The sequence below is a fragment of the Cucurbita moschata genome, unplaced genomic scaffold (genome assembly GCF_002738365.1).
Source record: "Cucurbita moschata cultivar Rifu unplaced genomic scaffold, Cmos_1.0 Cmo_Scf00018, whole genome shotgun sequence".
NCBI classification, from domain to species: Eukaryota; Viridiplantae; Streptophyta; class Magnoliopsida; order Cucurbitales; family Cucurbitaceae; genus Cucurbita; species Cucurbita moschata.
Genome location: NW_019268534.1, coordinates 1,580,036 through 1,601,179, shown reverse-complemented (window position 1 = coordinate 1,601,179; position 21,144 = coordinate 1,580,036). Strand labels below are relative to the sequence as shown.

General features: G+C 36.2%; 4 protein-coding genes and 1 non-coding gene across 10 annotated transcripts; 2 read left to right on the top strand and 3 right to left on the bottom strand.

Annotated features, from left to right (window-relative positions):
• Window positions 1-1,211: 1,211 nt before the first annotated feature.
• LOC111456530 (probably inactive leucine-rich repeat receptor-like protein kinase IMK2) lies at window positions 1,212-3,187 on the bottom strand. The gene is made up of 2 exons (XM_023098433.1): window positions 2,875-3,187; window positions 1,212-2,747 (listed from the first exon to the last, which is right to left on the bottom strand). The coding sequence occupies exon 2, from the start codon at window positions 2,728-2,730 to the stop codon at window positions 1,510-1,512; it is 1,221 nt and encodes a 406-aa protein (XP_022954201.1). The 5' UTR covers window positions 2,731-2,747; window positions 2,875-3,187; the 3' UTR covers window positions 1,212-1,509.
• A 1,494-nt stretch (window positions 3,188-4,681) lies between these two features.
• LOC111456528 (autophagy-related protein 18g) lies at window positions 4,682-12,293 on the bottom strand. Of its 4 annotated transcripts, XM_023098429.1 has the most exons (11): window positions 11,694-12,293; window positions 9,134-9,586; window positions 8,539-8,809; window positions 8,372-8,421; window positions 7,522-7,764; window positions 6,569-7,417; window positions 6,348-6,499; window positions 5,818-5,954; window positions 5,307-5,561; window positions 5,038-5,232; window positions 4,682-4,943 (listed from the first exon to the last, which is right to left on the bottom strand). In XM_023098429.1, exons 1-11 carry the CDS (start codon window positions 11,868-11,870, stop codon window positions 4,918-4,920), a joined length of 2,808 nt encoding a protein of 935 aa, XP_022954197.1. In that variant the 5' UTR covers window positions 11,871-12,293; the 3' UTR covers window positions 4,682-4,917. The 4 variants fall into 4 exon arrangements, with proteins under 4 accessions (XP_022954197.1, XP_022954194.1, XP_022954193.1 ...); XM_023098426.1 differs by having other exon boundaries at window positions 4,682-4,973; window positions 8,372-8,809; XM_023098425.1 differs by having other exon boundaries at window positions 8,372-8,809.
• Window positions 12,294-13,115: 822 nt separating this feature from the next.
• Window positions 13,116-16,525, bottom strand: LOC111456531 (39S ribosomal protein L46, mitochondrial-like). 3 transcript variants are annotated; one of them, XM_023098436.1, is made up of 7 exons: window positions 16,422-16,525; window positions 16,067-16,224; window positions 15,744-15,809; window positions 14,912-14,986; window positions 14,086-14,215; window positions 13,889-14,011; window positions 13,116-13,543 (listed from the first exon to the last, which is right to left on the bottom strand). In XM_023098436.1, exons 2-7 carry the CDS (start codon window positions 16,216-16,218, stop codon window positions 13,400-13,402), a joined length of 690 nt encoding a protein of 229 aa, XP_022954204.1. In that variant the 5' UTR covers window positions 16,219-16,224; window positions 16,422-16,525; the 3' UTR covers window positions 13,116-13,399. The 3 variants fall into 3 exon arrangements, with proteins under 3 accessions (XP_022954204.1, XP_022954203.1, XP_022954202.1); XM_023098435.1 differs by having other exon boundaries at window positions 16,067-16,219; window positions 16,422-16,524; XM_023098434.1 differs by lacking the exon at window positions 16,422-16,525 and adding an exon at window positions 16,319-16,415 and having other exon boundaries at window positions 16,067-16,219.
• Window positions 16,526-17,762: 1,237 nt separating this feature from the next.
• Window positions 17,763-17,879, top strand: LOC111456661. The gene has a single exon (XR_002712808.1). It is a non-coding gene; the product is annotated as a U5 spliceosomal RNA (small nuclear RNA).
• Window positions 17,880-18,955: 1,076 nt separating this feature from the next.
• Window positions 18,956-20,952, top strand: LOC111456046 (methyl-CpG-binding domain-containing protein 4-like). The gene is made up of 2 exons (XM_023097760.1): window positions 18,956-19,157; window positions 20,246-20,952. The coding sequence occupies exons 1-2, from the start codon at window positions 19,122-19,124 to the stop codon at window positions 20,747-20,749; spliced, it is 540 nt and encodes a 179-aa protein (XP_022953528.1). The 5' UTR covers window positions 18,956-19,121; the 3' UTR covers window positions 20,750-20,952.
• The last annotated feature ends 192 nt before the right edge of the window (window positions 20,953-21,144 follow it).

Here is a 21,144-nt window from a genome sequence, read left to right as displayed (position 1 = left end):
CTCTTTCTAATAGTTGTGTTTTATTGGTAGGAGTTAGTCAGTGACCTTCATTAAATGGTCTTGTCCTCTTTTGTCACAAGAAAAGGATCTAATAAGTTCATTAAGATTAGCTAAATTATTGATGGGTAACGAACTCGTGCTACCATCATTATTGCTGTTATATGGCAGTCGAGTACGGTCCCGAGACCCAAATGTCTATCTAGCTAGGCCCGCCCCTCCTATCACGTAAGATGTACGCAGGTCACTCGATATTAACTTTCCATCAAAGGTACCCAAAGTGTTGAATATGAAATTTAAGAGCCAAATAATTTTGTGCAGCAGGTTGAGGAGGAGGCTGTAAGAAAGAGCTACACATTATTGAGTGTGCTGACTATTCTTGAATCAGAAACATAATTGATAGCAGTTGGTCCAACTCCTACTTCAAATATAAAAAGCCTTTACTATAATGGTTTACCAATTATTTGCATTTGCTTTAAATACACGACAAACATGTTACGGGTTTCGATTCCATTTGCTTTAATTTGCGTCGTTTTTTAGGTGACTGTTAGTGAAATCATATTGACGTTATTTAACTATTTGTAGCTAATGAAAGTGGTATTAAGTCGGACGATCACTTGTATTGAAAACAATAAACAGCTCAAAATTGTTACGAGAACGGACTATAATGAACTAGAAAGAAAAAAAAGACACAAAACGTTGAGACATGAAAAGATAAACTATTTATTTAATAATAGAATGTGGCCCGCTAATCCTACTTATGGAAGAAACTTTGGTAAATTATTAAGAACACTTAGAATAATTATTAACATAAAAGATAAAGTAGTCTTCACTTAGACAGTGATTAAGAATCTTCGCTTAATAATTATGGTCCCATTTGTTGAACCTCAACCCTTTTTATCTTTTAACCTTCTTTTTAGAACGGAAAGAAGGTATATTTAACTCGTTCGTTTTATGTTAAGTTGCATGTTAGGTTAGTCCCTTACTCTACGTGTTTATATTTATATTAGATTCATGAACTTAAATTAAAAATGTTTTCTAAATTGAATGTTCAAGCATGAATCGCATTCTAATATCTACGAACCTGATTTGAAAATTACAAGAGTCTATTATACATTGGCCTTAAAGTTCATGAACGAAATGCAGAGAACAAACCCTAATTCTTCTCTTTAGCATCGTTCAACCGATCATAGAAGAGAGTTTTAAAAAATAAATAATAATAAAATAAATCGAATTTATACATATAATTGGAGAAACATTCATAGGTTTCCTCCAAAAACAATTACATAAATAAGAAGTTTTCTTATTTTTTAGCGTAAATACAAACAAATAAACGAATATTTAAAAGTAAAAAAAACACACCACTCCCTCCCCCTCAGAGATTTGTGTACATTCATGAATTAATTATCCAAAACTATGTAATTTATAATTTAAAAAAAATCATTTTCTTTTTTCACCTTTACTTACTTTCTTCCACTTATGCCCCTGATGTGGTATGTGAATTTCCAGATTTCACCCTCTCCACTCGCCGCACTGCTCCGTCGGCCTGGTTTTCTGTTTGCCGGCCTTCTCTGGGCACGGCGTCTGTATTGGTGGCACCATACAATTGTACTGCAAACATAAGGAGCTACTCAGAGGAATCTCCGCCGTCGGATTGATCTCGATTCCGGTCAGAAAATTGTGCTGCAAATACAGAGTTTGAATATTCGCAGCCAACAATCGATCCACAAGGCTGTTTGGAACTTCACCGGTGAAGCGGTTGTTGTTCAGGTAAAGATTCTGCACGGAGGAAAACATTGACGATACTGGACCTGAGAAACGGTTGTAGCTGAGATCGACAGTCGGGATCGCCACCTGATCAACCGGCTGGATCGGGCCGGTGAAGAGGTTCCGTTGTAACTGGAGGTTGACGATCGGGAAACTGAAGATCTGAGTTGGAATGGTTCCGGTGAACTGGTTCATGCTGAGGTCGAGGTAGTTCAACTGGTCGAGGCGGCTGAGGAGGCGGAAGACGGGGCCGTTGAGGCGGTTCCATGAGAGAGAGAGGTAGTTGAGAGAAGGCGGAAGAGAGTCCGGGATAAGAGGCCCGGTGAGATTGTTGTGCTTCAGATCAAGACGATTAAGGCTACGGAACGGAAACATAGGGACTGAACCTGTGAGGCGATTATGGCAGAGGATGACATTGGATAACTCCATGATCGTTCCAATAGATCTAGGAATTTCTCCGGTGAGTTGATTGTAGCTGAGGTCCAGAGTCCTCAAACTCCGAAGCTCGCCGAGATTCGCCGGGAGAGTACCAGCGATGAAGTTCCGACTGATAGCGAGAAAACGGAGGTTCTTCAGTTGGAAGAGAGACTCTGGCAGAGCTCCAAAGACTCGACCAGGAACAATGGTGAACTCCGTGAGTGCTGAGAGCTTGCCAATGGCAGGATCGATCCGGCCAACCAAACCAGGCGAACCAGCACGAGGATCCCCTAGGTTTAGGGCAACGACCTTATCAGAATCACAGAAAACACCGGCAAAATTACAAGGATCAGCCGTGAAATCCCAAGACGCGAAGAAATTAGAGCCCGGCAAATCCTCCAAACCCTTCCGTATCGATTGCAGAGCCAAAAAATCAATCGGATCCACAATCGCATCCGAAAACCAACAGCATTGCACCAAACACAACAAAATCACAACATAGCTCCTCATCCGCATCCTCAAATCCCTCTGCTTCTTCTCCTCCAACATTAGAGCAACAGCAAGCTCTGATAGAGAGAAACCAACACAAACACAATACAGTTAAATAGTGCAACCAACAGGATACTTCAAGAACTCTTTCCCGTGATAAACAAACAATAGGTTGAAAATGAAGGAGGATATCTCGTGAGAAACCTCTATATTAATGGCGGAAACCTACAAAAAAGAGATCAAAAACAAAAAAAACTCCCAAACCGCGAGATCGATTAGCTTCAACAAGACGCAAACAGAGAAAAGATCACAGAATCCTCAAACAAAAAAGAAGAAAAAAATCAAAATCAAAATCAAAATCTCCAATCTCTGTACTGGCTTTGCTTTTGGAAGAACTTTAATGGCTTGAGAGAGAAGATTCAATGACTACAGCCACAGCCGCTCTCAGTTCTCTGCAACACCAAACGAACCAAAAAACTCTTTCTCTTCTTCCTTTCTTTAATGGCAGAATATTAATTTATTTGTTTGTTTATTATATTTGAGGGGGTTTAGGTTCGTAGGGCAAACGGTTGTCCGAGCCTGGAGGTTTGGATTAAGGCTTTGGAGACAGCGGTCACGTGCCGGAGATGGTGGATTGGTTGGGGAAGAAGAGACAGAGAGGTCAAGAGCGTGACGGCCGTGAGCTTTTGGTTGATGTGGACTTGACGGCGTTAAGTTTATAATAGTCACGCGAAAATGCACGTTGGTCAACAAATACTATATGAAACAAATACCATATAAAACAAATACCATAATTGAAATATATTTTTATTCAATTTCTAAAATGGTAATTAATATTTTTCGGAATAAATTCAATTTTATACATGAATATAATAACTATATCTATATATATCAAAACTAACTTATTATATATAAAAAAAGTAAATAAATAAGGATAACGTGTAAGAAATGGTCGGTATTGTTCGGTTGGTAAATAAGGACAATGTATAAGAAATTGCTGGTATTGCTCACTCAGTTGGTAGAGCAGAGGACTCAAAATCTTCGTCTCAGTAGTTTGCTATGAAAATAAATAAGGATAATGTGTCGGAAGACTCAGAATCTTCATTTCATTAGTTTGCTATGAAAATAAATAAGGATGATGTGTCGGAAATGACCGGTATAACTCAGTTGGTAGAGCAGAGGACTCAAAATCTTCGTGTTACCAGTTCAAAGCAAAGGACTCAAAATCTCGTGTAACCGGAAATGATTATTATCTTATATATATATATATATAAATAAATAAATAAATAAAGGAATGTGTGAATTTTTATTGGAATAAAAAATGAAATAAGAGACGGAACAGACTAAAGCTACGTTCATGTCGATTTATTTGGAAAGATTACTTACTTCCCATTTTAACCTTTGTTCAAACCAATTTCTTCGTAAACTTTAAGAATTTTAATATGATAAATGAACAACTATGGTAAAAATAGTAGCAACAATATGAATCTCCGCGACAACCACAGTAACAGCCCAAATCCTCTACTAGTAAATATTGTCCACTTGAGCTCATTACATATTGTCGTCAACCAGCCTCACTAGAAGTTTCCACACCCTAACAAGGAACGTTTCGTTCTTCATTCCAAGCAATGTGGAATCTCACAATCTACCTCCTTGAAGGCTCATGTCCTCGCTTGCACACCATCCAGTGTCTGACTCTGATACCATTTATAACAATCAAAACCCACAGCCAGTAGATATTGTCTGTTTTAACCCCTTACGTGTATCGCTGTCAGTCTCACGGTTTTAAAACACATCTACTACGAAAAGGTTTCCGCACCATTATAAGGATTACTCCAATTTCCTCTCCGACTAATGTGTGTTACAACCACAACATACAATTTGAATCATACAATCATCACATTCAGTATGAACCTCAAAATATGACCAGTAAACATCCTTCTTAACCCTAAAATCCTAAAAAACAAATTATTTGGAAGAACAAAAACTACAAAAAAAGAAGGAACCCTAATATAAAAATATCATGAAACTTCCCTTTATACACCTTGGACATTCTTTTACAAGTAGTTTACTTAGTAATCTTCCAAGCCAAACACTTTACAAATATGGACATATTTCATATTATTCCACCAACAGTTACAAAAACCTTCACATATTTCAGAAATTTCATTCACGAGATCTATACAAGAGAGAGAGAGAGAGAGAGAGAGAGATTCACATACTTAGGCAGATGGGCATGATATTTATTTAGCACCCTTTAACCACAATAAGATCTGCAAGTTTTAGAGATTCATTAGATCAGCCTGCCAAACAAAGAAAGGAATCAAGTACTGATAAATCTGGATGGCCAAGGTTTCAGGGTTCAACCTTCTTCAGAAGAGGTGACCATGTCACCAAATATTTTGTCATTCTCATCGCTACATACGTTTTCGTACTCGATATTGCTGCTACGGTCGGGCTCTTGATCAGTTGAAACATCATTTACATCTTGGCAACCATCATCATCATCATTATCCTCCAATGCCTTGCAAGGTTCCTCCTGGCATGTGTGTTCAAAAGTAACTGCAATTTCAAAGTTAGCACTATTGGTAACAAGAGCATATGATTCACAGCTTAAAAGGATACATTAGTCGCACCTTTGTTCAAAGAAACTTGTTCAGTGGAAGGGAAATCGAAATCACTGTTTGTGAAGTATAAGTCACAAGGGGAACCATCGATCCTCGAACCTTCGACTCGAGTAGATAGAATATTTGGGGATTTTGGAGCCATGCATGACTCGCTTGCTCTTTTTTCCCAATACATCTCATTTAGATGATGACAAAGGGGAGTACAAGACTTCTCGCAGCTTGCTTGATCAAAATCAATAAAATTTTCCATCCTTCTCGATGAACCTTCATGATATTAAAAGGATAGTATGGGTAACCATGCTCTATTTTATCTTTAGATGAAGTTTTGAACCAAAAAAGAAAGAAAGAAAGAAAGAAATGGCATAAAAAGGATTAGCAATAGCATCAACACCAACTAAAGATTGATCTGCACAATTCTCTTCTATAAACTCACAGTACGGAAGGAAACCAAACCAACAAATAGAAGCAGTAACAAGTTTAACGAGCCATTCATAAGTTCAAGAGGATTTTTATTTCTCACCCCCATCTGAGCTCTCTGTGGAGCTAAGTGATGCAGGTTTGGAGTGACAAATAACAACGATTTCTTCAGTAACTTTGACCACGGACTGGTACGTCTCGGAAGAAGTAGGACTGGAACATCTTCCCAAAACAAGCCCTCTGAATCCACAAAAACAATCAAACAGTCAATATTTTATAAAAGGAGCCTTCTGTTAACAAAAGATCACAACAAATGAGAGAAGAGTGATCACAACAAATGTTAAAGCTCATATATAAACCAAAAAAGGAATAACATACACATCCATACACCAAAATAGAATTTAAACCTATTTTGTTTTATCAAACTTGATCAGAAAAGTAAAATTTTTTAGGACGAAAATGAATTTAAAATAATATAGTTTTATAAAATTCAGTTTCGAAACGTAAATCTTAAAACAGTTTCAATGATCTCAAGATTCAATGTTCCCAAGTCTATATTCTACAAAGATTTAAGAAACCCATATGATACAAGAATTATTCTGTAAGATATTGAAATAAAGAACTTGTACTCGCCTGTCATTGCAGTCAGATTTGAGGCTGAGGCAATGGTCAAAACAAGGTAACAGTTCCTTCTCCGTGACTTCAATTTCTTGAACTGGGACTTTTTCGATTTCGAACTCTCCACCAGCCATACTACTGATTCTCGGAGAAGTCATTACGTAAATCTACAGTAGAACAAATCGAAGTATTAATGTGTCAAGATATTGATATAATACTTCCCACACATGAAGTACCTTTGAGTTTTGCCAAATTGGTAACCTTCCAGAGCTTATTTGTAATTCTGCATTTGATAGAAACCAGTGGGATTGCTCATTACCAGATTGACCTCTGACTCTAAGAACATTTTGTGCACTAGAACCATCATTCAACTCCTGGAAATCAAAATCATACGTTGCCTCGGTATTTGTTCTTCCATTCTGAATCGTTTTGGTTTTGGTTTTGGCTACATCTTGCCCGTCAAAGGTGGATTCGATGATGCATTCCCCTCTTTCTGAATAATCTGATCTTCTACATGCATCCCACCACTGAATAGGCTCAACTTTTAATTTAAGATCATCTTCCTGCATATGTAAGAAAGAACTTGATTCGGTTCTTGAACTGTGGAGACTTGGTTCAGCACCAAAAGAAGGCAGAAGTTCATGCTGAACTACATGACCTGAAGGAGTATAAACCAACAGATGCTCCAAGGAGTTGGGCTTTGAGTTTACATGCTGAATATTGTGCGAGAGTGTATTATGAAAAATAGCAGCAACAGCACCAGAAGGCACGAAACCTTTTCCTGAACCAGCTGAATTGTTTACAGTATTTAGCCATCCAAAGCTGCTATATTTAATTCTACTCACAACAGACAGAGAAACAGGTGGTGGAGGTGGGAAAGGTTGCTGATTTAAACTAAGTGATGATGTGGACCACCAGGGTAAAGATAGAACTGGAAGCAGACACGGTTCTTCGCCCTGAGAATTAAGAATTCTGAATCCGGCTTCACCACCAAAAGGAGACAAGAGAAAAACGTGGCACGTCCCCTTGGATGAAACAATTGCCACCCATTGACTGTAGTTACTAAAGCAAATATCCTGGATCATCTGTGAGATAAGTAGACAGAAAAATGGAAAAGCTAAGAAAATTTTAAAACACAGGAAGATGAAGACCAAGTATACTACCATCAGAAAACCACATTTGTACTAACAGCTGATGTTATTCCACGGTGCAGTTTGTAAAGATGGACGTGAGAAGAGCTGAAGTCAAAGCTTCGACTACTTGATCCACTGTGCGAGTTCGGTATGATTCGGAAGATATTGATGTTATTCCCATATATCGATGCAGTCACTAGAAGTGTCCCACTAGGATCAAAACATAGTGCAGACAATGGGCTGGTGTGAGCTCTAAACTGAGTTATAATTGCCCGAGTAATAAAATCTTTAACAGCAACCTACAATAACCATTTTGGTCAAATGAATCAAAGATATAAAATTCAACATTTCACACATTTGATTTTCCAGGTTCTCACCCCATGCTAAGAAAATAAAGAGAAACTTTATGAACATCATGACTGTCAGATGCTTTCCCCTCTTGGATTTCAATTTATGGAACAGATTAAACTAAAGGTCTAATTTGTGCAAGAAGATGAAGTCCATTTCTTTATAATGAAAATCGACCTTGAATATAAATGCCAAAAGAACTAAATGGGTGACTCAAGCATTACAAAAATAAACAAAACCATAGATAGAATTCACTGTTCAAGCATAAGCAACATAAATATTTGAAAAAATTATTGTCTTTTAGAATGATGCAGAACATGATGTTCATATTCCTGAAAATGGAAGGAAAACTATAATTCATGAATTTCCAGTAACATATTGGACTCACGACAGTGAACACAGAATTCACTGTTCAAGCATAAGCAACATAAATATTTGAAAAAATTATTGTCTTTTAGAATGATGCAGAACATGATGTTCATATTCCTGAAAATGGAAGGAAAACTATAATTCATGAATTTCCAGTAACATATTGGACTCACGACAGTGAACACTAACCATCCCAGGACAATCTGCTTCCATTCCTGCATGTCTTCCACCTTTCCTTCCTGAATTTGATTCAATCAATAAATTAGACTTGTTAGGATTCAGATCTTGACAGTACTTGGACCATGCTTTATATCCCATATCACTCAAACTGACAATTCCAGCTGCCAGTTGCTTACCAGACTTCACTGCATAATGAGCATTTGTCCTATCACTGCATGGCAAAGATGAGGGATTAACACCCCGAGAGAGGCATAGGCTTTGTGAACTTAATGGAACAGTGGTTGATGGTAATGGGCCAACAGCAGGATATGCTAACCACCTCGGACCCACAGCCATGGGACCATAACCAACATTAATCCCAGTGGTTCCTTGTCCTGATATCTCTGGAACTGGAGAGGTCAAAACACTAAATACAATCTCAAGGGTGATTGCGTCGAAGCAATATATCTGCCACCAAACATCAAGTCAGTTAGAAAATGTCTCATGAACAACATGCTGGAAATATTACATTCATAATCTAAGAAGTTATATAAGAGAGATCCTACAACTGAAAAATATAATAATTCATATCATAATTGCAACTAGGGTGGGGGGGGGTGGGGGGAGGATGTTCCGGGGGAGTGCATCATTTGAACAATACTTGAACAGAAATGCAGATCATCATAAATTTATTCGTCAGTGCATTTTCTCTATGTTAGAACATACTCTTCAACAAGTTGTTACCATCAAAACAATTTTATATCCATAGTTGTCAGTCATTTTGGTCCTTACTTGTGTAGACAGGCCCACAGCTACTATCTGAGCACTGCATCTAACCATGCAAACAGCAGATCTGAATCTCAAAACATGCACATAAGAGTGAGACTTGAGGGAGTAAAACTGAACAGCATTGTGAGAGTTGGCACAACTTCGGTGGACACCCATAGGACTATGATTTTGTCCCACAGCTATATCCTTACTTTCTTCTCCTGCAACAATCAGCAACAAAGGGTGTGATCCTCTGAGTAGATCATGACTATCAGGCTTTTCTGGAGTATCAGGCTTTGCTGGAGAAGGATGCATCTGTAAGAATGAAACAGGGCCACCACGCTTTGAAACAAGTTCTTTGAAGTTAGAAGCATCCTCCACGTCAAGTACTTGAAATCCGCTCAGATAACCAATTAGGAGAACGTGCCTTATGACAGATGGTTCGACTTCCAGAATGTCAAAACCAGCCCAAGTTACCTGCTCAAAAGTCATAACGAACATATACATAGTTTACAAGACAACCGAAGCTAATAAAAAAGCTTAAGATAAGAATTTTGAGGTAACATATAAAAGGAAAGATAAAGCACCACAGTACATCAAAAGGAGAAGCCAGGACCAGGAGACAAGATATCTCTTCGAGGAAGGGATCAAAGAAAACGCCCCAAATACAAATTTGTAAAAGAAAAAAAGAAAAAAAAACCGTGTAATATCAAAATAACTCATGAAGAACATTCCAACAAGAAGCTGCGTACTCTAAACTGTCCTGGATTGACCAAAAAAGAACTCTGTACTGAACAAAGTTACAGAAAAGCAATTCTCTTTGGTAACAAAATTACTTATGGTTTAGAATTGTTTCCACCAAGCTTGCGCCGGAAAGTTGCAGTTGGGGCACAAAAGCCTCCACCCTGGTTTTCCATAGCTCGTTCTCTTCGAACGCTATTTTTCTGTCCGAAGATGGATATAGTGTAAACTCGTGGTTTGATCATTGGATTATGAACTATCTGTGCTTCCAATTCTCCTCACCTTTTCAGATTAGCAGGTTTTGTGAACTTCTCTGTTCAGCATTATCAGAGTCCTGAATCACGTCTTTAGTTTTAGTAAGAACTTAAATTGATAAGGAGGTGGAAGAACCACTATCTTTAATTGAAAATTGGAATGTTTTTCTTTGTCTAAGGCACCAGACAAGAGGTGGAGTGGTGGATAGTTGGCCTTCCTAAACTTGCAAAAAAAAAAAAATAAAATAAAATATCGCCAATCCTGCTTATTATGGCCAATTATTCTAAGAGGGTCAAGATTTCCATTTCACCCGCAGAAAACTGGTAGAAAGGATACTACTATGCTTCTCCATCCTAGTTGGTGCTGCCTTTGTATAAGATCACAGTAAGATGCCAGACATTTGTTTCTCAATACTTCCATTAATTTGTTAGCGTAGAATGTTTTTAACAGCTTTGGTTTTCACATGATCCTCTATAAGTTGGCAGAGCCATAGAGGATGGTATTGTTTGTAGCCTTTGAGGTGTTCATCACGACAACAAGACTACTGACGTATTGCTGAATACTATTATGGCACTTGAAGTGCATTTTTAAATGTTCTTAGAATTTTCAAAATCATTTCTAATTATCTAACGGGACAGAAGGAAATTGTTTAAACGTCTTTTTAATGGGATAAAGATCATTTTTTATCCTCCCAAAAACATCTAAAGCTCATCAGGATAGAGCTGTACAAACCTATAGGTCATATCCTCTTCAAGTAAGGTCATCCTCTGAAGCTCACCATAAGTGGAATTTTGTTAGCTTACAAATGAAAATTTGGGAGTCTACAGTTTTTGTTGCTCCTTCTTGGATTTCTCCTGTTAGGTTTTCTGCGGCTTATTTATAGTTTAGCCAACGGTTATACATAGTAAACTGAACCGCACATATACTCCATTAGGCATGATTTAAAAATGTACTTTATGCATTCTCTATATTCTCTATTACTGTACATCCGGAAGTTATCAATATAAACCTTTAGCCAATACTCCTCTTTGCATTTTGTCTCTCTTGTTCTTTATGTTCATCTAGATCGAGTGTGTGAGTTGTTGTGCGATCGTAGCATCTTCGTTAGGAAGAAATCTACAATTAGGACCCTTCTTCTATTTCCACAAATAGTATCCCTTTGTAATCTCAATCGAAGTAGGAAGATTTTAACAAAAGAAAAAGAGTTTCACACAAAAAAAGAAAACCCAATACTCTATTTTTAGTGAGGGCCTGAGAGGGTGGACAAGAGCTACAATTGCCCGTTTTTTCTCAGGCCTCCTCCCACCCTCTTGCCATTTTCCGGCTTATCCGCCCTATGCTTGCTACTACACTCTCATTCGTACTCCTGGTCAAATGTAAATCAACAAGTGTCGACGTCTTATCTAACATTTTGTAAAAAACAAGTGGTTTCCCATTTACTTAGATACTATTCATGGAAAAATATCGAGAGAAATCCACGAAAACATGTTCAAATTTTGTTGCCAAGGAATCACTAACAATAGCAAGCAAGCATTCATCGATAAGCTAAAATAAAAGGCCATAAGTAATTGCAGCAGAAAATGAACACCTGATCCTTCTCATCCTCGGAATAAGCTGCCGAAATCGAACCGGCAACCGAGGCACCGGCCGAGCGGACCGTCGAAGCAACGGTGCTGGCATTTGTAGACACCGTCTTCAAGCACGACGAGATAATTTTCAGAGAGTTAGGCAAAAGCCCGAGGTTCCTTCCCTTCCCCTTCTTCATCAGCCCTCACAAAACCTTCTTCTAAGCTTTATCGACAAGTACCACTGTAGCAACACAGCACTATCTCTACGAACTCACTCAGCCAACCGTCCAAATCACCATCAGAATCATCAGCCTCACCATCAATCACCTCTGTTACTAAATCCGTCTCCTGTACCACCGCCGAAGAACATCTCCGATCGCCGCCGACGATCGGGTATCTCATTCGAAAACAGAAGAGTTATTAAACAAACGCAAAGAAATTCAGCTCAGAACTTGAGAACTCGATTTCACTTTATCGGAAGTTGACTAAAAAAAGCTCTGTTTCTGGCAATCGCAATTATAGCTCCAAAATATGATCGTTTTCGTTCGTTCTGTCGCTTTCATGACTATAGTTTCTTCCCTCGGAATTTCTGCGTGTCGACCGTTCTTCCCGCATATTTCGGGGGTTAATGTAAAAACAGTCATTTCCTTGGGTAGTGAAATTGAAACCTTTAATGTTTGAGGACCACTTTGCAAATAGTTACTAAATTAAGCCGCCCGTTTACCCAATGTTTTTTAAGCCGCCCCCGCCGCTTTTTACATGTAAATTAAAAAATTATATAAAATTGAGATATTATTTATTGTATATGACATTTATTTTCTTTTTTTCCTTAGAGTAGAAATTTGAATATATATGACATTTAATCGATGACGTAAAATTTTAATTAAATAAAAATATTTAAATTTATTGTAAACGTGATCTTAAAATTTATAGTCTATTTTGATCCTGCAATTTTAAAAGTCCAAATAGACCTTATGCTTAGTTTATTTTTATTTTTTAATTGTGAAAATATAAGAAATTTTCTTGCATGAAAAAAAAAATTATTAGACAATTAAATTAAAAATTGATAAATTAATATCTTCCACTATACATGTTTTAAGGAAAAAGAGAACTTATTTGTTTAGGGACTAGAATTGAAACTTTTTAACTTCAAGGACTAATTTGCAAAATAGTTGTTAAGCATTTAATTTCAACATATCCATTGAAGCATGTTCAATGTATTAAAAAATGTGGAAGTAAGAACATTAAATAAATTTTTAAAAAACAAAAATTAAGTAAATTAAAAAAAAAAAAGCTTTTTTCTTCTTTGTAATTACTTTAGCACATGGATAAGTACCCTTTCATACTAATTTAATCTTTTCAATGAAATGAAGAATTCAATGTTCCACATCCCACCAAAAAAAAATGTAATGAAAAGTTGATATATTCAAAATTTCAAGACGATACGAAAGATTACTCTTGTCGGTTCGAAATCAACACAAGGAGATCGAACCATTAATCCAGGCTATCTAATAATCAAAGAAACAGCTGAGAGGAAATTGCCAAAGTGCTGATCCCAAATTGGTATCCTCATTCGCCATTTTACATCAGAGCAACAAACAAAGCCTCCGGCCTTACCATTAATTTAGCATTTTATAACTCAATCCTCTAAGTCACTTACACACTGACCATCAATTTGTTGATTGAAAACGGTCTATGTGGGGCTTATGTGGTCAATCTACAAGCATCAACTGATGATCATCTTCTTGAAAAATTCAGCTTGATCAGGAAAATACTCCATCAACTCATCCTTTGTAACCCATACAAAATCTTCACATTTCCCAATATTGAATTTATTGGTTGCAATCACTTGAGACTTGAAAAAGAATCGCTGGCAAATAGGAGAGATTGCCATTAACCAAAGGAGTAAATGACCTCATTGTACTAAACTATGTTCGAGCCTAGACTCCGAAGGTAAATATCATTTTGGTTCAGTACTTTGAGTTTTATTCTATTTTAGTCCATGTATTTTAAGTGTCCGAATTTAGTTCTTGAACAATTGGACAATCAATAAATCTTAAATATAAAGCCTAAATTTGGACAATCTAAAGTACAAGGACTAAAATAGTATATAATCTAAAGTACAGAGACCACATGGTATGTAATCGATTCTGAGTGTCAAAGCTTGAAGCCTTTAATCTCTTATATGATGTAAAAGTTTGAATAGAAGACATACCTTCAAAGATGGAACTTGAGCAGTTTCTGTAGGTGGTACAACCATATGAGCCATTGGAGCATTGCCAACAAAATATGTATGAGAAAGACCTCCAAGTACGGACTCTAAGGCAGACTCTGCACACTGCAGAACTTGAAAGTTAGAAGGGTTGAATTGTTGAAATAGAGAACTGAAGAGTGTTGGCAGCCAATTCTCACTTTACGTAATGTCTCCTCGGTCTCGTAAGCTTTTTCTGGAAAGTGCCAGACAGGCTTCTTATCAGGTGCCCCAATAGAGGCACCATAGAGGAGAAGATAGAGTCTTCTGTCAAGTGCTCTCTGCAGTGACCTAAAAGGAAAGGGGACAATTCAAGTAAGCAGAATTTAAACCTCTCTTTCGAGCTTAGAATCTGGAAAATTAATGACTTGGATCAGATAGGCTATCTAAAACAACAATGAGGAAAAAAAGAGACGCTGTATTCTAGAGTAAGAAATAAGCCGATGGCCTGATATAGTAACCAAGTGATGATAATTCAGCATTTATTGGATATACCATGATATCCAAAAATTGTCTTATGAATCAAATGAAAGAGGTTTCCCCAGGAATAAAACAAGTTGCATTTATCATCATGAATCGAGTAGAACCGTGGTATTATAGTTGTAAGAACACTAAAGTAAATGCGTTGAAAGCGCCTAAAAGTAGCAGGATGCTCTTGATATGCATGACACCGAAGCCACACTGGGATATAAAAGTGTTGTACATGAATCAAGAGCATTACATAATCACAACTGTAAAAGAATAACCTCACAACTTATGGTAGTCAACTAACATAAGCAAGAGGAAACTGATGATCTAGAAGAGTAAAGGAAGAAACACGAGGATAGCCTCGTAAGTCAAAACAATGAAGATAATTCAGCATGAACAAGAACAAGAACAAGAGCTCATAGATTGCATATCTGTTTTGCCTAAATAGTGATGGTCGCATCGCTAAGGAAACCTTCAATCAACCAATTCTAAACAAAATTATGAAGAAAGACTGCATACTTCCTATCATTTGTTTTGTCAGCTTCAGTAATCCGTGGAGCTGGAACATAATCAATTTGGTAGTCACCTTTTCCCCTGTTACCAGAGCAGCTCAAGTCATACAATTGCCGAAAGAAAGAAAAAACATATATTTGCAATTTATCCAGTCTTTGCGCAATAAGCTCCATTAAATTAGCTAAATGACATTGATGGCACTAAGAGCTAAGGCTGCCTTGTCAAAATAAATATTATGCTATGGGCACACAAAATTGCGCTAGCGATAGTTATATATTGGTGATTCCAGTAACCGCAGTCATCCAGTGTACAACCAAATGAACTAAGATAACTCAGGAAGATAAGGAAAACACAATGGTGGTCTTTTTCCACCTAAATAATCCAAGCAAATGATTCAAATGTACAATAACTTGACTACCTAAAAGCTATGGCATATGTTTTTCTCTTGTCAAAGAAACTCGACTCACTACTAAAGGAAACGCTAATATTTGCCAGCAAAAAGCTTCAACATAGCAGGCTCCAATGAAGTCATAAAGTTTAACATTACCAATAACTGGTAACTTTCTTTAGATGCTTTTGACTCCGTTCCAAAAGTACTTAGAGTTAATACTTCAGTTTCACAAATCAGGTTGAACCAGTTAGCGGACCTAATTTTATTGCAGCATTTACATGAAAACACTATTCAGGAATATAGAGCATCAGAATCAGTTAAAACTTATTTCAATGGAATGGAAACCTAAGAAGAATTAGAAGAGTTCAAAAGGAAAGAACAGTTGAAACAATTCATAATCCAAAATCCTATACTTGACACAGCCAGACGAAATAATAGATCACATACCTGGCATTAGCTTTATCTAAAAGTTCATCAGGATATCGGCGCCGATATTGTTGTTGCCACCTAAACCTGATCACAATCGAGCAGATATATCAGACAAACTGTTTTCACAGAGAGTACACCATACCGATGTTGCTTGATTTAAGTTGCGACCTTATAATAGCTATAATACATTAACCACGTAGTTCGAATTCCAATTCCAGATTATTCCCCATTCTGATGGAAATCAAGTTAAGATACAGCACCTGTTCCGTCATTTTTCCTCATTTTCCAATATTTCTTAGTTTACAGAGACCGTAATAAGAAATACAAGAAATAAAACCTACTTGAACTCCTGAAATGCATACACCACCGGGTCAATCTTCGGAATCACGACAGGCAGCCTCTCGAACAGTACAGACGCCACAATTTTCTCGGAATTCGTCGAAAAACCTCGCCTCTTCACGAGCTGACTGGCTAAACTAAACGATCTCTGCATTCTGAACTTCAGAGAATCACACACAACCGATTAGAGAAAAAGAAATAACAATTCACACACCATACAAGAAATTTTTTAGAGAGATAATACTAGAACTTGCATCGAAGCTCTAAGAACAGGATGAACCAATATTGTACATCCATTCATAAGCTGCCATTGGAATGCTTTTCACACAGAAAACTAACAAAGGGCAAAGTATTCACCTGAGAATGGGAGAGTGACCGTCGACGGCGAGGGCTGCGCTTTGATGAATCTCCTCCTATTGTTCTGTTTCTAACTGGGCCGCCGGGCTTTGGGCTGAGTTTAACCATTGGGCTCCTTTTGGAAATGTCGTCGGGAGGGGCATTTTGGTAAAATATATTTTTCTTTCTCGATTTCAAAATTGTACCTTTTATCTTTGGCTTTTAGAAAATATCAAAATCTGATTTAATAGTTAAATTAATTTTAAGCTTACGTGGCATTTCTCGCTCTTTCTATAAAAATGAAAATAATAGTTAAATTAATTTATTTTCAAACTTTTTTTTTAATAATATCGTAATTTTTATTCCTCGAGAGGTGTTCACCCCACACCAGCTGCTTGGTGCATTGACCTTACAATAATAAGGTCGAGAAGTATGACCATTCGATTAGAACGCCCCATATCTCATAACACGCGGATTCTAGTGAACCTCTCAATAGAATACAAACTCATACGAAGTTCTAACCATACGTGAGAGAGGCCGATATCATTAAATGACATAATTAGAAGTAATATCTTCGAGAAACAGTCAGTCCATCAAATAATAAAAATGGTTTTTCGGGTTAAATTCTCTCATTAACATATAAGAGAGCATTGGTTTGAAATGGGTAGTGTTTGTATCGATGTTCGTTTCCTTTCGGTTTTTTTTTCCGAGTAACGTTGTTCATTTATAAATTTTAAATTGTGTCTAATAGACGGTTGTTGACCTATTGAAAAAATTAAAATTAATCGACTTATTAGATATAATTTTGAAAGTCGAAAAAAACCTTCAAACTTGAAGAATTTATTTAATGTAAATTTGAAAATTGGAGTTTTGACACTTTATAAATATCGAGATTTAAATAGCATAATCTTAAAATTAACCGCCTAAACTTTTAGTTTTGTAATTTGTGTATAATAGATTTATGCTTTAAAAAATTGACAGACCTATTTTAACCACAAAATTGAAGGTTTAGATTAAAACATAAAATTTAACCTAACATTGGTAAATAATTATTATTTTTATTTGATATTTAAGGACTAAATAGATAATATTTAAGAAGTAAATTTTTTATGATAATTTTTTAATTAAAAGTGATAATGATAATTGAAATATAATTGAGTTGTGTAATAAGAAAAAAGAAAATAATAATAAATTATTTGTAAAGTTGTATGGGAATACATCGCCTTGGTTTATTGTTTTTATAAGCCGTGGAAGGGAACTTGGTGGAGATAAAATAGCGATTGTCCCACATCGGAAGTCGCTGAGTTGCGCAAATGACAAACACCTATAAAATGAGCGTCCAAGCTTGAAAGAAGGGTACGGAGCCGTGCGGTGAGCACAGAGCGAACTATTCTTTCGCCTTTTACTAAAGAATACCGTGTGCTCGCCGCTCATAGCGGCATACGCCTATTTTTGGAGGGGTGCCCTTTTTGGGTAACTCCTACAAATTGCAGTTTAAATGTTAAATAGCTTGGCTCTCAATATATTTGTTCGCTGCTAAATATCTTTGCAGTTCAAATGTTGATTACTTGTGATTAAATTTGTCGGTTATTATCTAAATCCTATTCCCATTTTACAATTTCATTTTTACTTTTTCTTTATTATAATTGAATTTTTAATTTAAGCTAAATTTAGACGTATGGATCACAGCCTATGTTCCTATTGGTAAAAAATATTTTGTTATCTTTTATTTTGAAAAATATAAATTTATTTTTAAGAAAATTTCCCATTTTAATCCATTCCTGCAATTTTACATCCAATTTTGACAATAAATTAAGGGAAAAAAAAAAAAACTTCAACCGAGTGGGTAACTTGATTTAAACAATTTAATTAACTATTTTCACTTTCATTCCTATTTAAGTTAGAAATGTATTATATTTGGATTGAAAATGAAAAAAAAAAAAAAAATGAAAAAATGGATAAAAGCGTCGACAGCAGGGCTCGAACCTGCGCAGGCGAACTGTCTCCTTACACTCGGACATATCGACTTTGATGTTTGAAATTCGAATATTAATAGAATTTAATAAATAGTTAACATTTGAATTAATTGATTATACTTGTCCACAAATCTACTGATACAAAGATAAAATGATTTGTTTATCCTTACTTTAAAACCTATTTTAGTCTCTAATTTTTTTAATAATATATTTTAACTTTTTCAACTTTAATTTTATTTTCCAGATTTTTAGATATTTTATTTTAATTAATAAACTTCGCATAAACATTTATTTTAATCATCTTTATTAATTTTTCATTAATACTTTAAATATTCAATGCATCACTTACTAGATATTATTTTAAATATTTATCTGTAATGAAATCTATTCGTACATAAATAAACGGTTATTTTTTTTAATTAAATAAAAACCCTTTTAAGTGTTTTTATGTATTTTGGTCCAATTTTTAAAATTTGCAAAAAAAAAAAAAAAAAAAAAAAAAAAAAGAAAAAAAAAAAGAAATTAGATGTTATATCTATTAAATGGGTTAATTTTTTTTAGAATTTTATAATTAGGTCATTTTCTTTTTTGTTTATTATACACAAAATTCGAAGAATTTGGGTTCTTCCCGGGAAAATTAATTAACAAAAACAATTTGTTGCTGAAATTTTTCTGAGTGCTAAAATTCCACTTGGAGAAGATCGAAGATCACGCCACAGAGGCAGAGAGAGAATCGTCGGGTGACATGGCCGCTGCCAGACCTACAAGAACGCCGATGAAGGTACGGCGGAAAACTTTCCTGTTCCTCCGATTTGTTCTGTATATCCTTCATAATTTCCCTTCTGATCGGATTCAATTATCTGTCCTTTGGCTTCTCGGAAATTTTAACCCTTAGATTCTGTAGATCCAAATTGGAAGTAGGAAACTAGAAAATGGGCGAAATAAAATCGATGCTGCTTGGAGCTGCTGGTTACGCCTTTATTTTCCTCGTCTAAGGAATACAACGGAACATGGAGTTTTGTTTAGAATGTTTCACTGTTACTAGGGAAAGATTATTGAATGTGGCTGCTGCTAAATTTGAAGTACTATTGTAGTTTCTTACTATAACCAATGGTGCAAAACTGTCACTCTGCAGAAGTCTCCATTAATTTCTCGAAAATAGGAGATTTGAATCTATGACCTAATTGGGGAGATGATTACTTGAGATTTGCTTAACTATGGAAACAGGCTGTTTAGCAGAACTTGGTTTTAGTCTATAGGTCCATCTCTAAGTTTGTGAGAATTAGTTCTCTTTTAGATCAATAAGCAGCAATTCAAACACAATCTTACTGAAATTCATCAACGAGGAAGTGAGTCAAAGTGTTTGTTGGCAATGGCTGTAAGGAGAGTCATTTTGATATTCAGAGTCGGCTGTTCCAGGACACCCAATTTTTTTCAGTTAGTTTTTCAGTGTACGCTTTGCATATGGTCTTTTCTGTTTGAACTTAGAATATAGTGAATCTTGCCAATTCCCATGAACTCAAATTTTTCATAAGATTCACTATATTCTAACAAAGCCAAAGGGTTATGTGAAGTCATATATTTGAGATGCCCACTCTCTGATGGTGGACAGTATTCCCACTTCTTGAAGTTAAGTAGAAGTTAGAGATTTAATGCTTTTATGTGAGCATTGGTCACGAAACCTGAGTCCTTTTATGTGAGCACTGTTGAATTTTCTAAGTTTCAGGTTTTAGTGATCAAATATCAATAGTGAACTCTTACAAATTGGGGGATCTTCATTTGTTGTTGCATCTATAAATAAGAAATCCATGTTAAGTATTGGAGGCCTCTTTTGGTGTAGGCTAAGGTGCTATTGGTTTCTCTTTACAGTCGACACGGCTGCCAGTAGGTTTGTATGCTGCGCAATGTGAGGAATGCTTTAAATGGAGGTTGATAAGTACCCAAGAAGAGTACGAGGATATTAGAAGCAAGCTGATAGAAGAACCCTTTACATGCCATAGGAAAACCGATACTTCTTGCAAGGATCCTCCCGATATTGAGTACGATGCAACTCGAACTTGGGGCATTGACAAACCTAACATCCCAAAGACCCCAGAAGGTTTCACGAGACATTTGGTGGTCAGAAAGAATTTCTCTAAATTTGATGCTTACTATGTTACACCCACAGGGAAGACAGTGAGATCCCCTACAGAGATGCAAGCCTTTCTAGGAGCAAATCCACGACACAAGGATGTACCTCTTACAGACTTCAGTTTTACAATCCCAAGATTAATGGAAGAAACTGTTCCTGAAAGTATCTTGAAAGAGGGCTTAGATAGCAGCAGTGCTAAAAGAATTAAGAAAACAAAGGATGAATTTGCCCATACTGACTGAAAATCACTTGGGCTCCTTGCAGCATTCTGCTGCTGTTCTTAACCCATGTGAATGGTTCTATTTTGACTTGTCTTTCAGGTGCTACTATTGTACCATTTTCATGTTAGCTTACGAAGACAATTGTTGTGTATTGTATAATATGGCCTTGTTTGATAACACTGAATATTCTTGGACTTTGAGTGAGTTTGATACGACTAATAAGTTACGACTTTGGACAAAATAATCCATTTTTATTCCCAACATGGCGAGTGGTATCAGTATAAACCTTAAATTTTATTGATTTCAACTGAACTTAGATAAAGATTGTTTGTACTATCTACTTTGATTCTCTAGTTCATGCACCAATTTTAGCAAAAAGTCATGTAAAATCTCCAAAAACTTACTAAATGCAATGA

Bases quoted from the DNA above. Each gene is read 5' to 3' on its own strand.
- LOC111456530 (XM_023098433.1), bottom strand. From the start codon at position 2,730: ATGTTGGAGGAGAAGAAGCAGAGGGATTTGAGGATGCGGATGAGGAGC.
- LOC111456528 (XM_023098425.1), bottom strand. From the start codon at position 11,870: ATGAAGAAGGGGAAGGGAAGGAACCTCGGGCTTTTGCCTAACTCTCTG. The intron at 8,810-9,133 runs GTAAGGACCAAA...GTTTGGTGGCAG, and splicing joins CTGTGGGCCTGTCTACACAA to ATATATTGCTTCGACGCAAT. The intron at 5,562-5,817 runs GTGAGAAATAAA...AATATCATGAAG, and splicing joins CACAGAGAGCTCAGATGGGG to GTTCATCGAGAAGGATGGAA.
- LOC111456531 (XM_023098434.1), bottom strand. From the start codon at position 16,365: ATGAATGGATGTACAATATTGGTTCATCCTGTTCTTAGAGCTTCGAT. The intron at 15,810-16,066 runs GTAGGTTTTATT...GATTGTGATCAG, and splicing joins TATGCATTTCAGGAGTTCAA to GTTTAGGTGGCAACAACAAT. The intron at 13,544-13,888 runs GTATGTCTTCTA...CCTATTTGCCAG, and splicing joins CTCAAGTTCCATCTTTGAAG to CGATTCTTTTTCAAGTCTCA.
- LOC111456046 (XM_023097760.1), top strand. From the start codon at position 19,122: ATGGCCGCTGCCAGACCTACAAGAACGCCGATGAAG. The intron at 19,158-20,245 runs GTACGGCGGAAA...TTCTCTTTACAG, and splicing joins CTACAAGAACGCCGATGAAG to TCGACACGGCTGCCAGTAGG.